At 50.4% G+C, this 16,558-nt stretch overlaps 1 protein-coding gene and 1 non-coding gene across 2 annotated transcripts; one reads left to right on the forward strand and one right to left on the reverse strand.

Moving 5' to 3' along the window:
- Positions 1–1,569: 1,569 nt before the first annotated feature.
- On the forward strand, positions 1,570–2,805 carry LOC122434451 (EKC/KEOPS complex subunit LAGE3-like). The gene is made up of 3 exons (XM_043457830.1): positions 1,570–1,841; positions 2,169–2,297; positions 2,475–2,805. Exons 1-3 carry the CDS (start codon positions 1,621–1,623, stop codon positions 2,596–2,598), a joined length of 474 nt encoding a protein of 157 aa, XP_043313765.1. The 5' UTR covers positions 1,570–1,620; the 3' UTR covers positions 2,599–2,805.
- A 9,074-nt stretch (positions 2,806–11,879) lies between these two features.
- On the reverse strand, positions 11,880–11,965 carry LOC122436171. Its single transcript, XR_006267930.1, has one exon. It is a non-coding gene; the product is annotated as a small nucleolar RNA SNORD62 (small nucleolar RNA).
- Positions 11,966–16,558: the final 4,593 nt, after the last annotated feature.

A 16,558-nucleotide genomic window follows, 5' to 3' on the forward strand; every position in this document is an offset into this window, starting at 1 on the left:
TTCGCACAATGCTAAAGCCTAGCATGCAAGATTTTAAGCATGGCCTTACTAGCATGGGAGATGAGTGCAACTGTCTGATGGTTAACACATTCTTTGGTACTACCCTTCTTGGCAATTGGGATGAGGGTTGATTTCTCCTGTCCTGTGGTCTTCCAGATTTGCTGACATAATGAATGCAAATCCTTGATGACATCCTCCTTTATGGGTTTGCAAAGTTCTGCTGGAATTTCACCATGTCCACTAGCTTTTTTAACAGCAGTGCTTCTTGGGAAGCTGAGCAGTCAATTTGCTGACTTCCTTCAGATGGAGACCTAGGCATGGCCACCTGTGGGGAAACATGGGCTCTGAGGACTGACCCACTTGCCCAGGCTGCTGCCTCCCACTGTCAGGTTCATTCCCTGTCACACTCTGATATGTGTGACAGACCCATTTTCTTTCACACAGTCTCTCACATATACTTTCTCTTACTGAGTCAGATTATCTGTCACATGCACTCTTTCTATAATATTCCTGCATCACTCTATAATGCTTTTTCCATCACATGTATTCTCTCTCACACCCCATCTCTCTTAGAATGCATCTCTGACACTCTGCCACACACTCCCTCTGTCATGGTTTCTGCCTCTTCCCGTCACACACTGTCATTTTAAATTCCTGACCCAATCACACATTCACTCTGTCACACTCACTTAAAAGCTTTCACCTGCCATGGTGGTAAACTCTGTGAAACTCATACTATCATACACTCTCTTTCTTTCATAGTTCCGTCACTGTGTCACTCAAATTATTTGTCATTGTCATTATCATTATCCTTTGCAGATCTCACCATTCAGACCCAACTTAAGCCTAGCGCCTGATGGAGCCCTGCAGTCATCATAGTTTTGAGACACGCAGAAACCCAAATGCACAAGACTTTTATCCGCTGGTGTTGGTGAGAGAGTGGGTGTTTGTGATTTATTTGGGAGAGACCTGCATCATGGGAGACAGGACACCATCATGGCCATACTGTCTGGAAACTGGTGTGATGGGTGAACACATGGAAGGCAGCTGAAACAGCGCATGGACCATAGGAAGTGCTAGCTATCACTCTGGTCAAACAGCACAGGTATAGATGTGGAGTAGGCAGAGGGGGGACTTTGGTGGGTTGTGTGGCTTGGCCCTTTGCCCTCGACTGGCATCTTAGTCTAGTGAGACCCTTCTGTGGCATACGTTGGAGAAATCAAAGTTGCACTGTGGAACTAGTTTTAGGACTTGAGCCTGGAAAGCCGTCACTTGTGTCTCAGCGGCGTCTCTGTGGACACTTGGCAGGGTCCATTCCATGCCGTCTGGGCCAGCACTGGAAGGGCCCGAGTTCGCAGGTGCACCGGGGACACCCGAAAAGTGTTGCGTCCCTTGTGGCTTTGTGAGGGAGCCGAGTCCCTCCAGCCCTACGGGGTCTCCATAGCGGCCCGTGGGTAGCCCGGCCAGCTGGGCAGTAACCAATCCGGTGCGAGGAGGCGCCCCTGAGACGTTTCTGCACAGGCGCACTTTTGCCGTCCTTACGCAGAAGGGGAGGGACTTCCTGAGGAGCTCAGTCTTTTAGACCCTTGTGTTGGCATCTGAGTGAGTTGTGCGGCAGCCATGCAGCCATCGGGTAGTGGCGCTGGTGGTGCTGAAGGTGAGGGCCCCGGCCCCAGTGGTTACCGGGCCCCATTACACCGCCGGGGTGGGCCTGGCAGAGAAAGAGCACTGATGGAAGCTGCTAGAGCTCGTCCCCGGGGTGAGCGGGCACCACGTGCCCCAGGACCTGGTGGAGATGTAGCACCCGTGGCTGTAAGGCCTAGACCTGGAGAGGTGGTGCTGTATCCTTTTCATGGAGCCTCCCTGGGGAAAGTCAGTGGTATGGTGGTGGGAAACATGCCGGCAGCCTGAGGAAGGGATAGAAGGGAGCACGGGGGCAATCCGGGGCAGCAGGAGTGGGCAGCCTGGCAGGAAAGGTTTGTCAAGGCGTGAGGAGCCTGGAGGGTGGGGAAGACAGACCGAAGGGTTAGGGAGGCAGCTCAGGGTGGTCACAGGTTGTGGTTGGGAGCATGGGCATCCTGGGATAAAAACGGGCCTCTTAGCTGTGAGGAAGCCTGAGATACCAGCAGATGCAGTAATGGACGGTGCCTTAACCGTGTCTCTCCCAGCATACTCAGAGTGCCTTTCCAGTCCCCGCTGGAGGCATGCTTGGCTCGCAGGTCTCTGCTCCCAGATATCCAACGCCACCAAGGAAGTATTCGGAAGGAATTTGTAGTGAATGGCAGTGACTTGATTGTGTCAGTTCCAGACGAGTTTGCTTTGGGTAGTGGGGGGGGAGGCGGCAGGTGCTGTGGTGTCAGCTCCCTCTTAAGAGTGCTATGATGGACACTGAGGGGCTTGGTGTAAGGAGGGGGGCTGGTACCCTGGACCTACAGGAAAGATCTCCCCTTTAATCTGTTTTTCCCCGCTTTTAGTAGATGGACTGCTGAAGACGTTGCTTTCATCCGACTTTCCATCAACCCATTCCTCGATCAGCTTTTCCTGGTGATTGAGAACATTCGGAGCCTTGCGATACCACCTCCCCAGAGCCTAGGCTGAGGAAAGGGGCTGAAACCTAACCTTGTGTCCCCTGCTCGGCAAGGCATAGGGAATTCAAACTCAAGAGTAATTGTCACTTTGCTATTTAAGTCTTAAGTTTTTGCCTGTAGTGGCCTTTAGTCTCTCTTGGTTCACTTGCTTTGTTTCATGGCTGCTTGAGGAGTGAGATGCCTCAGTATTTATTATAGCAGAAAATAAAGCTAAGTTACTTTATGTGCCTCAGTTTCTTTTCAGCTAATGAGCTTCTAGATTTTAAAAAAAAACAGCTTTTTATATTTGTTCTCGTGTTAGAGGGAAGGTTCTGAAATTCAGATATTCCAGTAGGACAAGGTAATTCAAAACTAATTAGGAAAATGAAATTGAGCCCTATGTTCAGCACTAAATATGGTCAACATTAAACAATATTTTCTAGTTGTACTTGGACATTAAATTTATAAAAGCATGTAATATTCATTTAAGTTGCTCAGTTGTGTCCGACTTTTTGGGACCCCATGGACTGCCACATGTCAGGCCTCCTTGTCCATCACCAACTCCCTGAGCCTGCTCAAACTCATGTCCATTGAGTTGGTGATGCCATCCAACCATTCTCATCCTCAGTCGTCCCCTCTTGTCTTCTATCAAGTTCAGCAGTAAAGATTTTCCTGAATTTTTTTTATTTAATATACTACCTTTTCCACTTCCTAAAAGCTCTTCAAAAATATATTATTGAATAGATATAAGATGCATCATAATGTAATTATTGGGGACTTCCCAAGCAGTCTAGTGGTTAAGACTTTGCACTTCCAGTTCAAGGGCTACAGTTTAAATCCCTGGTAGCAGAACTAAGATCCCACATGCCATGTGGCGTGGCCAAAACATTAAAATTGGGTCATTAAATAAAAATAAAAACAACAATAATAATGTAATTACTGAGCATTTAAGTTGTTTACAATTTTTTCATTACTGTGGTTAATGATTCAGTGTAATTCATGTATATAATTCTTTCCCTTAATGTTTGTTTCCTTAAAGTATTAATATATTCCAAAAGTTAGAAATATTGACCTAAATGATTCTTTCTCTATTTTTTTTTAAGACTCTTGATCACAGGGAATTCCCTCATGGTCCAGTGGTCAGGACTCCAGGCTTCCACTGCAGCAGGCATGGCTTTGGTCCAATGGTGGGGAACTAAGATCCTACAAGCCATGAGATACAGCAAAACAAAACAAAAGGCACAGAGAAAACAGACTCTTTAAAAAAAAAAAGACTCTTGATCACAATTTCTCTTCAGAAAATATACCTGCTACCAGATTTCTGGTTTCCCAGCATCTTTGTTACAATAGGCTGGGTTTCCTACTAAAATAAAAAACCTAGTTTTAATGAGGAGACAAAAAATCTAGCCACACTAAAGTAAGAATTTTGTGGCTGACTCTACTTATTTCAAGTCAGTGAAGAAAAGTGCTGGGACAATTAGTTAAGTGATTGAATGTGGGGAGTTAGCTCTCTCTTAATATATCTTTTATCCTATAATCTTGCTAAATTTGATTAGTTCTTGTCAATATTTTGTATTCGATTTTCTGCATAGGCAATCATGTTGTCTATGGATAGTTTTACTTTTTCCTTTCCAATTGACATGCCTTTTTATCAATTGATTTCTCTCCTCATAATGGTTTGGATATTTCTCATTCTTGGCATACTCTTTTCCTTGGGTGCTGGGTATATTTTTCCCTAGGTGTATTCTACAACTTTTAAAAATTTAATGTTGTTTACTTACTTAGAAACACTTTGATCCTGTTGAGTCTTGCCTTATGGGTTGATCAGTGGGAGTTTGAGACAAGATCCCTCTGAGTCATCTATATGATGTCACCTGAATGAAGAGTTTCTACTATGGCTCCAGCAGACTCTCTGCCCATGTGCAGGGTTCTCTCCTCCCTCTGCCGCCCTCTTCTCTCTGGTCTGCCACCTGCCAGCTCCAACAGTCTCTGCTCTGCGATTCCCCCTCGACACCCAGGGGGCCGGCTGGACATGGCCTGGGCAGTCTGTGTAGACAGCAAGCTGGGGCAGCTGCACAGCTTGTCTCTTCCGTGTCTCAGCTCCCAGAGATCACTGCTGATCCTCCCTGGCCTGATGTCCAGTTTTTTCACAGCCTGAGCTTCATACATTTTGGGCAGTTTTAAGGGGATCTTTCAGAGAAGGCAATGGCAACCCACTCCAGTACTCTTGCTTGGAAAATCCCATGGGTGGAGAAGCTGCAGTCCATGGGGTCGCAAAGAGTTAGACATGACTGAACGACTTTATTTTCACTTTTCACTTTCATGCATTGGAGAAGGAAATGAAAACCCACTCCAGTGTTCTTGCCTGGAAAATCACAGGGATGGCGGAGCCTGTTGGGCTGCTGTCTCTGGGGTCGCACAGAGTCAGACACGACTGAAGCAACGTAGCAGCATCAGTGAGGGGATCTTTGAAGCCAGTGGCAGGGAAGAGCCAGTCCTGTTCCTCCATATGCATAACAGAGTCTGCCATGACAGAACCCAGAAAGCTCTGCCCCCGTGCGATGGAGGGAGGCAGGTGCTGCTGCCAGGGATGGTGGCAATAGTTCTGGGGGTGACGGTGATGGAGTTATCTCACCCGCCAGCACCCAGCAGCTCTAGTGACTGCAGTGATCCTTCCTTTCAAAATGTAAGCCATTTATGTCTCTCCTGTTCAGTTCCCTTCACTGGCTTTATTCTCATTCAGAATATAAGCCAGAGGTCCTTATAATGCCCAGAAAGGTCCCACATTCTCATCTGTGAATCCCCCATTGCCTCTGCACCTCCTCTTCTGTGCTCACTCTTGCTCACTCCATGCCAACCACACTGGCCTCTTGGCTGCACCCTCAACATTCCAGGTTTTCTGAGGAATTAGTGCTTTTGCATAGTCTGTTCTCCCTGCCTTGATTACTCTCTCAAATATAGCTCCTGGCCACCTCTGTCATCTCCGAGTCTGCCCAGGTCTCATCTTCTCACCTGCCTTCCTCCTGCGGCCACCCTCCCGAGAGCCCAGTGGGCAGTCAATCGTCTTCATGCGGGTCTTTCCCACACCACTCATCCCCTCCTATAATACAGTATAATTTACAAATTTGTTTTACTTCCTGCCTCTTCCCAGTAGAGATAACCACTATTCTAACTTCTATCACCATAGAGTATGAAAATGAATTCAAAGTCATATTGAAGAACAAAAAAGTGGAAATATTTAAAATTTCAAGACAGATATAAAACAATTAGGTTGTGTTCTTTTGCGTGAAAGTAAACTCATTCAAATAAGAGGTTTTGATCATGAGAACACAGTGCTGGATAGAAGCCAAATGAAGGGACACGTCCCATGGATTGCCCTGCCTTCTCCATGGAGGTCTCCCAGGAAATGATGTCCGTGTGTGGTGCTAGAGTGAGGTCAGGTTCACGACTGGCTTTGTGGAGTTCCAGTGATTAGCAGCCTTGATTGGAAAGGCCATCCTGTCCCTTAGGCTCTCCAGGGCCCCATCTGCCGTTGGTGAGGTGCCCATGTGGAAGGGGTCTGGTCTCAGCTCTGCTCTCTCCCATTGGGCCCCCCGCTCCAGCCTGCACGGTGCCACTCTGTCTCAGAAAGTAAAAACTAAATTTATAAAAACAAACGGCACAATTAAAATAAAGAAATAATAATAAATGCAATTTAAGATCAAAGAAACTAAAGTAGAAAGCTGGGAGGTGCCTGGTGGAGTAAAGGGGCCTGTGTTCAAAGGGCCTGGGGCTCAGAGACCTTCAGGTTAGGTTCCCTGCCCCTTGCTTCTCAGGTGAGCCTTCTGGGCCAACATACCCTTCTTTAGATTAGGGGCTTGGTCTGGAGTGTCAGGAAAAACTATTCGTGGTAATCAGCCTGGTCCTTGGTCAGGGTGAGGAAGTTCACATGGCTTCTCCTCCTTTCTCTCAGCACCAGGATTCCCCTTGGCTGTGGGGTCTGTGTGTTTTGCCTGGTTCCCAGCTACTCTGGTTGTCTCTACCTTACATCATGGCCTAGAGACACTGCTGACCCGGCACCCAGGGCAGCTGGGAGCATCAGCTATGGGGAAAAGAGAAGTGAGGGTACAAGAGACCCCTGCCATGGGGAGGCAGGCTGGGTGCTGTTGCCTTTAAATGTCAGTACAGAAGGTCACCTTGTCTGTGGTTTCTGGCAGGGCCATTGATTTTCCTGTCAGCTACTGAGGCTAGTTTCTGACCCAGAAAAAAGAAGTCGTCTGGCTGACCAGAAGCAGTGCTTGTTACAGCCACCTGCTGAACGGCTTGCAGTGAAGTAACATGGATGTGGGGCATTCCATGTGAGTCAGGTTGGGCCTGTTGTACTTGAAAACATCAGGGAAGTCTATTTTCAACCCTCAGCCTTCAAAACGTGTTCTGAGTTTTTATCAGAGGTCATTACTTAAAACAAATAAGAGGACACTTAGGTCATGATTCTTCCTTATGACCTTTATTAATGCCAGAAATGAAATAGTAAAAACACAGTGAATTTTTCAAAATGGCATGATTTTGTCACATTCACAGGCTCCAGGGGTTAGGACTTCAACATTTTTCTGGGAGTCACAATCCAACCCACAGCCACCCTCCACCACCTCCCACTTCACTCTGAGCACAAGCCCTCAGCATGTGCCCTGAGGCCTCCACATCCAATCCCTGTTAGCTCTTGACCCCCTGTCCTGCTGCTCTCCTCTTCTCCCACTCTGCTTCAGCCACACTGGTCTCTTCACGCTCCCAAACCTCCCTCAAGTCTTCACTCCATCTCTGCTTCACAACAGAGCCAACCCCGACCACCCAGTGGGAAATGGACAACCACTCCTCTCCAAGCGCTCCCTCTCTTTTCTGCTGCTGCACTTCTGGCCAACATCTCACCACCTTTCCATAGGTTACACTGTACAGTTGTCTTCTCATTTCTTGACAGTCTTTCCCAGATGGACTGGAATCTCCACGGAGGCCTGGAAAGGTGTCCAGCAAAAACTGTTCCTTGAGTTACTGAATAAATAAAGCTGCTATAGAAACTGTAAGAAAATATTCTTGTGAGCTAGGAGTGGGGAAGTACTTCTAAACATTGTTTTAAGCCCATAACAGATTAAATCAAGAATATACTAATATATTCAATATCCTGCTGAGTATCAAGAATATAACTACAATTCTGATTTGTGGAAATGGGCAAAGGATACAAATATGCTAGTTACAGAAGAGAATATCCACAAAAGTCCCAGGATGCTGTAGGAATGGAGATGGGTGCATCGTGCCAAGGAGCAGCCTGGCATGACTGACTCCAGTGAAGCCTGCACATCCCTGAACTCCAGCATTTATGTCCTGGGAAACTGTGACCAGTCCCCTCAGTGGGGATGTATGAGGGTGTCCTCACAGTGTCGCCTGTGGAGGTGGGAGTCAGAGCCACCTAAATGACCCACTGTCTCTCCTTCTGCCCTAATGTCAGACCCTCAGGTGGGCCTGATTAATTCATGAGCTTTCGCTTGTGGGATGGATGACAGCAGAAGTCAACACACTAGGCACTTGCTTGGGACATTCTTTCGACTATCCTCTCACATGTCTGACCAGTGTCCACACCTACTCTACGTACCCACGTGACTCTGGTTCTGCCCTGACATGTTTTTCTCCAGGGATGATGGCAAAAACCTATTAATATCTGCTAAACCTACAACTAAAACTGTAACAACGTCTGCTCATGGCTCTGCATTTGTAGTACCGACAGGGGAGCCTGGGACAAAGAGCTCATTTAGCTGTCTGTAAGCGACTGTGAGGCTTTATTTTCCACTTGGCTTTCGAACACGATTCCTAGCCAGCTCCACACTGCCCTTTACTCGGAGAAGCTGGCCTGCTCTCCTCTCGTCATGTTGACTATTTATATATTTTTGCCTGCACTTAGTGTTCGTTGATGCACATGTGCTTTCTCTAGTTGTGGCCAGGGGCGTCTACACTCTAGTTGCTGAGCACAGGCTTCTCATTGTGGTGTCTTCTCTTACTGCAGAACATGGGCTCTAGGGCACAGGCTCAGTAGCTGTGGGGCATGGACTCAGTTGCTCCGTGGCCCTTTGGATCTTCCCAGACCAGCCGTCGAAGCAGTGTCCTTTGCATTGACAGGTGGGTTCCCGTCCACTGAACCCCCAGGGGAGTCCTCCTCGTGTTTTATCTGGTTTTGTCCTGAACTGTATGTAACTACTTCTCTAACCTCTGCTTTCTCTTGGATTAAAAGTATCTGTGTATATATGTGTGTGGGCTCAATTGTGTCTGACTCTTTGCAACCTATGGACTGTAACCCACAAGGCTCCTCTGTCCATGGAATTTTCCAGGCAAGAATACTGGACTGAGTTCCCATTTCCTTCTCCAGGGGATCTTCCCCACCCAGGGATTGAACCTGTGTCCACTGCGTCTCTTGTGTTGGCAGGCGGATTCTTTACCACTAGTGCCACCTGTCTTTCGAAAGCCCAAAAGAAAGTGTCTGCAAAAGCCAGATGGATGGTCAGGTCAGGTAAGTGGCTGAACTGGCTGGTCTCACCTCAGACCCCAGAGCACTCACTCCCACATGGGCTGTTGCCTCAGCCCCAGGGTTTCTGACACAAAGGCCTGGGATGGGGCCTGAGAACCTGCATTTACAGCAAGCTCCTAGATGCTGCTGCTGCTAGTCTAGGGACCCCAGTTTGAACCTCACTGGTTAAGCAGACATACAGGTTGCATGAGGCACAGGAAAACCTGTGTGATGCCAAAAGCACGGGACAGACACACTGAGAGAGCGGGCCAAGGGCAGCAATGGGGGAGAGCAGGGAGGGAAGCAGGAGGACACGGAGACAAAAGACAAGGCTGGGCCCCTGGTCTCTAACACACCACAGTTCACTCTCTACCCCAACCCGCATCCCCTGTGGACATGCTCACAGCAACAGGTGGACAAGGGAACAGCCCCACAGCCTGTGAAGGCTGGAACCCCTGGGGGCAAGCCGCAAAGCCCCCTCAAACCCAGGCTGAAGGGCTGTAAGGAGCTGAAGATCTCCTGAGACTGGGAGACATGCGGCCCACCCCTCAGTCCCAGCTGGGCTTGAGCTTTAAGAGACGTCACTCATTATCAGAGAACTGCAAATCAAAACCTCAATGAAGTACCATTACACGCCAGTCAGAATGACTGCTATCCAAAAGTCTACAAGCAATAAATGCTGGAGAGGGTGTGGAGAAAAGGGAACCTTCTTACACTGTTGGTGAGAATGCAGACTAGTACAGCTACTATGGAGAACCGTGTGGAGATTCCTTAAAAAAAAAACTAGAAATAGAACTGCCATATGACCCAGCAATTCCACTGCTGGGCATACACACCGAGGAATCCAGATCTGAAAGGGACACGTGTACCTCAATGTTCATCGCAGCACTGTTTATAATAGCCAGGACATGGGAGCAACCTGGATGCCAATCAGCAGATGAATGGATAAGAAAGCTGTAGTACATATACACAATGGAATATTACTCAGCCATTAAAAAGAATACATTTGAATCAGTTCTAATGAGATGGATAAAACTGGAGCCCATTATACAGAGGGAAGTAAGCCAGAAAGATAAACACCAATACAGTACACTAACACATATATATGGAATTTAGAAAGATGGTAACGATAACCCTATATGCAAGACAGAAAAAGAGACACAGATGTATAGAACAGACTTTTGGACTCTATGGGAGAAGGTGACAGTCGGATGATCTGAGAGAACGGCATCAAAACATGTATGTTATCAAGTGTGAAACAAACCTTCAGTCCAGGTTGGATGCATGAGACAAGTGCTCGGGGCTGGTGCATTGGGATGACCCAGAGGGATTGGATGGGGAGGGAGGTGGGAGGGGGGTTCAGGATGGGGAACTCATGTAAATCCATGGCTGATTCATGTCAATGTATGGCAACCACTACAATATTGTAAAGTAATTAGGCTCCAACTAATACAAATAAATGGAAAAAAGAGAGAGAGAGACGTGGGAAGGAAAATTGGGATCTGCTGGGAAGCAGCAGCCTGCAGGTGGGGAGGTGGGTGGGTCACCATGCTGCCCTGCAAGCTGTTTCTCACAGCCCATCACCAGCACCCCTTCACCTCCACCCCGGTCTTTCTTCCTGGGGCATCCAACACCACCCATAGAGCGAACTCAACACAGCCTGCCTGCACTTCCTTCCTTCTCAGGAGAGAGCAGAGAACCGGCAGGAAGCAACCCCAAACCAGCACTACGAGCATCCCTGCACTGGACCCTGCACCGCTGGATGAACGAGCCTGAGCTCCAGCCCCAACAGAGGCGGGTCCAGAAGCGGAACCGTGGATGGATAACGCCACGGACAGAAGAATACATGTGGTATGGCCCAGTTATGAGACCTTGCAGAGCCAAAAGACATAATGTTTAAGAATATGCTCTGAAAAGATCAGGATGGGCCATATCCTCTGCCCCTGGGGCAGTGCTTCACCCTGGGCTCTGCGGGTACAGGGGTTGGCGGGCACAGGAGCCCCGTGGAAGGCCCAGCACCAGCTTCAGGAGGGAGACTCCCTCCACACGCGGCCCCTGCCAGCACAGAATTGTGCCCACTGTGCATGAACACAGACACCTGCTCATTTATACAACTACCGCTTTCTAACGCATCCATGCCTGGGAGTCTAGGCCTTTCTTCTCTTCATCAGAAGGATACCTGATCACCAAAGAGAATTCCGTTTCAGTGAATCCCCTGGCTAGGGTGCAGGAGGGAGAGCGTCAAGAAAGGAAAGCTAAGCGGTCCAGAGCACTCAGCTCCGTCCCTCCTCCTCGGCTCCCACGTGTTCACTCAGGAAACACTGACTGGCTGCCATAACGTGCCAGGTACACGGCAGTAATGTGAGGGGTTCAAAACATGAGACAGGCCATGAACGGGTACATGAAGCAGCCAATCACGCCCTGTGCTGCACCCTCCCCTCTATCCCTGGGTCACCTGTCTCGCTGGCATTACCTGCTGGTAACTCTGCTGCTGAAGTATGGTCTGAGGAACCAGCCGGGGCTGACTCGCAAACACATGGCCATCAGGTAGAGAGGTGGCAGGTGGCTGCCTGGAAACACAATTCGAGGCAGGGGAACAGGATCAAGTCTCACTGTCCCAGAAGGTCCTGCAAAGTGGTGGGGGGAGGCAACGTGGCAGAGTTGGCCCTGGGCTCCTGTGCAGCCCAGGGCCCGGGGAGAGGGGCCGCTGCAGCCAGCCTTCCCCTCTCACCCACCACCCCACACACCCAGGAAGGGCTCAGTCATTAAGGAGGCTGCCAAGGTCTCTCAGTCACGGTCCTCTTCATCTCCCTGCTATTGAGTCCACAGTGGAGAGTCAGAAGGATCTGTTGCAACCGGATCGCTGAGACGCTGGCAGCTGGGCCCCTTGAGTCCCCACGGGCTCCTTTGGGCACTGACACCGTGATGAGGACAGTGACCATTGGGGTAAAACTGGCTCCTGCTTATTGAGGCTCAGTTGATACAAAACCCTCCCTGGATGTGAGCTCATCTCATGGGCATGGTGACCCCGCACTGGGCCATCACGACTCTGCTGTTTCACAGAGGAGGGGGCAACGTTCAGACAGCTGCTCATGCGACAGAATCTCTGATGGGACCTCTCTGCAGGAGGTGAGAGAGCCCTGCAGAGGTCACAGAGTCCTATCGCCTCCCAGGGTCGGACGCTGAGAGCAGCAAGTGCCAGAGACCAGAGTGCACAGGAACCCATGGCCCCCAGGCAGGAACATGCTCCTTAGGTCAAGGCAGGGGGGCCTCAGGGCTACAAACCCATGTTTCCCTCGAGGGAATGGAGAAGGATCCGTGAGCTGGACCAGGGGAGAGGTACCTGGAAGGGCTGCAGAAAGTGTGACTGAGGCCACGGGCACAGAGGGCTTGGAGACTCCACTGAAGGAGCTATAGCTGACCCCGCGGGAGGCCCCCCTGGAGGATGGGGACTGCAGGCCTGAGCTGGCGCCTCCTGGCGAGCTCTGCTCCGGCTAGCTGGGCGAATTTTCCCAAGCCTTGTGCACAGACTCCATCTTTGGATGCAAGGAGTTGGGGGGAGATTGAAGTTACGGGCCAGAAGGCAGCGGTGGCACAAAGCTAAGTCCAGGGGTGGAAGGAGGGGGTGTGCTGGGGTGGGGTCTGCTTGCTCTTGCCCACTCACAAGCCAGGCCCCAAGTTACCTTCAGAGTGAAGTCAGCGGTGGGGAAGGACATGTGGGAGAGGCTGATGGCTCTCTGGATGTGGTGGTCACGCTGCAGGATGGGGATGCTGGGGGTGAGCCCGGCCTGGAGGGAAGGACACAGTGGGACACCTGCAAAGGGGGGAACCACACCCTCTCCTGTCCGGACCCAGCCTTCCAGCAGGGCTGCCGTGTTTCAGCAACAGAAGCAGAGCTGGTGGCCAGCACGCAGGCCCCACTGCATGGCATGGAGGTCCCAGTTCCTGTCTCAGCCCCTTCCCCTAGACTGTGAAAAAGAGGCCCTGGAAACATACTCAGAAATACCGCGCTAGACCCCCTTCCTGCAGTGTCCAGTGCCCACCTGCATGTCATGGGGTTTCTGAATAATCGCAGAGTAAGGAAACTTGTTTACTTAATTTAGCACAGCATTCTCAAACGTTGTGTGACTGCGGAACCCGGGAAGGTTTGAATCACAAAGTGCCAAATACAACAGACCTTAGGGGTTACACCACTCCATTTTAAGCTCACAAAACCAGGGCGTGGACCAACTTGCCACGGGCGTTCAACTAGCTAGAGATGGCACCAAGACACAAACCAACCCTCCCAACCCGAGAGCCACACTGACGAGGCTCTCTTCCCCGGGGCATGCTGGCACAGGGACCACACAGCTGGGCAGTAGAAGCATGGCCAATGCGTCCTGAGGTTTGACAACTGGAATCCCTGTGGGACCAGAGGCAGAGCCGGGCTGCAAGCTGAAATCAGAGTCCTGTAAAAAAAGGGAACAAGGCCCACAGAAATCGCCCTGGCTCGCCTTCTGGCAGAGACACATGTGAAGTAGACCCATCGCCTCAGCAACTCAAAAAACCCAGTATGGGACCTCCCCAGTGGTCCAGGGGCTAAGACTCCAGGATCCCGATGCAGGGGGCCCGGGTTCGATCCCTGCTCAGGGAATTAGATCCCACATGCCGCAATGAAGATCAAAGACTCCATGTGACGCAACGAAGACCTAGCACAGCCACATAAATAAAGACTTAAAAGTAAATAAGTAAGCAGTATTCACCATGTGAACAAAACGGCCAGCTGTTTCTCAACAGCCCCCAAGCAAGGCAGCCATCCCCTTCCCTGCCTGGCTTCCTGCTTGGTCTGAGAACTTGCCTGGCATTGGCAGGGAGATGGGACCAGCCCATAGCAGCTCTTCAACCAGGATGCCACCCCACGACATCCCTTGGAGTGTTGCCAGCACTTACCAGCCCACTCCTCCAGGAAAGGCCCCTCCTTCTTCTCCAAGCACCAAAAACAGGGGTTGGGGAGGTGCGGAGAAGAAACACTTCAAGCCTCACCTTCGGGTTGGCTCCAAATTCAATGGGTGTCACTGGCAGCACAGAGTCCCCGTGAATCTCCACCCCATGAATGGGGAACCACAGCGCCTGGCAGCTGTTCGGCCCCCTCGGAGCCCTTTCTGTTTTGCAGAGAGCGCTCACTTCCGATGGGTCCCAGTCTGTGCTCCGTGCTCTGTCCTGAGCCTTGTTCTGAATCCTTGATGGAAAAGCAAAGAGGCTGAGACACACAGCCTGGAGTGACCCTGACCACTAGCTTCCAAGGAACTGGGAGCCAGAAAAGAAGAAAAAAGACACCAGCCGTTCTGCCCAGCCTGGCCCCTGAGAGCCGGGCTCCAGATGACCTTTGGCTCTGACTGCTTTTGAGTTTGCTCCTTGTGGCTAATGGCCTTGGGCACCAGGCCAGGCCCACTTGCATCCTCGGGCTTCAGGGTGCCACATGGGGAGCTGCGCTGCGAGGAGGTCACTAAGGACTCTGGGACTTTGCGCTCAGGTCAACACCACTGTCTCCCTGGCTGCTCTTAAATCCCTGCTGTGCAGGACACACGGCCAGTCAGCACCTGAGTCCTGCAGAGCAAGACCTGAGGCATGACATGTCTCCTGGCCCGAGCCTATGATCCCAGGTACACATGGACCCCTGCACTCTGAGCATGGCCAGACACCAAGGACCCAGGGTGGGTACTCCCTGGCCCTCCCCTCTTTCTCCCTCCCACACAGGCACCTCCTGCAGAGCTGAAAACAAGACTGGTGACCAGCGATGAGCCAGGCTCACTGCCTGGCCAGGGAGAGCATGGGCGGGCCACTGGGACGGCCCTTGATGGTAAGCACATGCTTGGTGCCTGGGGGCCACTCACCTCAGCAGAGCCAGGCTTGGTGCTGGTGAAGGCAGTGGCAGCTTTGGTCCAGGAGTCACTAGCAGAGGCCTGAAGGGGGAGGGCTGCTAGGAGAAAGACAGAGTCAGGACATCAAAGAGGAACAACCAAGCCAGAAACACGGCCACGGGCAGCTCACACAAACACAAGTCTCCAAACCACCTCCCTCCTCAGTCTGACACCTTCATTCGACTCCCCAACATCCCCAGAAACATTTCCATAAACGAGCTTCCCGTGATTTCATGGACAAGGAGCTCCAGGTAAACATGCCAGCAACTTCTCACTCACAGGGATTAGAATTCTGTATCACTACCTCTGCTGCGGTAAAGCTTTTCTCACATAAGCCAACTATTTATTTCTACAAATTGGCACCTCCCTACGAGTCTTGGAACGAGTCAAGCTGATTATTACTCAACTGTTGTTAGCTCAAGCATTCTTGAGAATCCAACAAAAGTCACAGACCCTGTGTGTGTGTGCAGAAAACCTCCTGAGCTCTTTTCCAAGATCCAGGGCCCTTCTGAAGCCATCCACACACCCCTGGTCTGAGCAACCACGAGACACTGCACAATCCAGGAGGGAAATCCTTGATAGCCAAGGGCAACTCCCTAGTTGGTCCATTCTGCTTGACCACGCTGGCAGGTACGTATTTTTGGACATTTACACTGTGACACCCACCACTCTCACAAAACCAAACTGACTGCACCCAAAATATACTGAAGGACTACTGTACTTTCAATCAGAGTTGACTATTTCCCAATATTACATTGAAATGTTTAGAATCAAGGTTTTAATCAGAAACATGAAGACAGGCCATGTGGTAAAACTAAGAGAACCAGGCTCAGAACCCAGGGTGTCTGTCATGTGGCTCCAGGGTTGTCACTCACTCTGGAAGTCTCAGCTGCTTTGAATAAAAGAGCTAGCAATGGGTGATTTCACCAAGTTCCCGCTGCCTTCCCTGCAGGGCCTTGCCCAAAGCAGGAACTCAAGAAGAATCTGCTCAATTAAAATGGTTTCGTATTTTAAAATGAAAGATTACCAGAAAAATACCACTGGATAAGAAATTCTTTTAACTTCAGGGAAACAGAGATTTTCTACAAATTAAGGGCCACCCTAGTCTGGTTTCAAGTCTAAGACGACATTTGGGGAGGGGGCGACAGAACCTTCCTTCTGGCAAGGAAAGGGCACACAGCACAGACAGGAAAGCTCTCGACTCCTGTTCTCCCAAATATTCGTCTGCTGCTCGCTCTCAAGGTAAGAAGAAAGGATTGCTGATGTGGGTGAGAGTCAAGTCAACTCCTGAGCGACCTCAGCCAGGAGGGGTGGGGACCACTCTTTCCCGTCACTGGATGCAGAATGCTCGGCTCGCCACCACACTTCAGGCAGGGAAACGTACATCTCTTTAGAGGCTGCAGCGGCACGTGGTGCTCAGATGGCATTAACCCCAGACTCGGCGAGGAAGCCAGGAAACAGGCAATGCTGTGTCTATGCTCACGGCCCCAAGGCAGAATCCTACCCTGAGAAGGACTGCAAGCCTGGGAGGCGGCCCGAGCCTTGGGATCCGAACACAAGCT

The sequence above is a fragment of the Cervus canadensis genome, chromosome X (assembly GCF_019320065.1).
Source record: "Cervus canadensis isolate Bull #8, Minnesota chromosome X, ASM1932006v1, whole genome shotgun sequence".
NCBI lineage: Eukaryota > Metazoa > Chordata > Mammalia > Artiodactyla > Cervidae > Cervus > Cervus canadensis.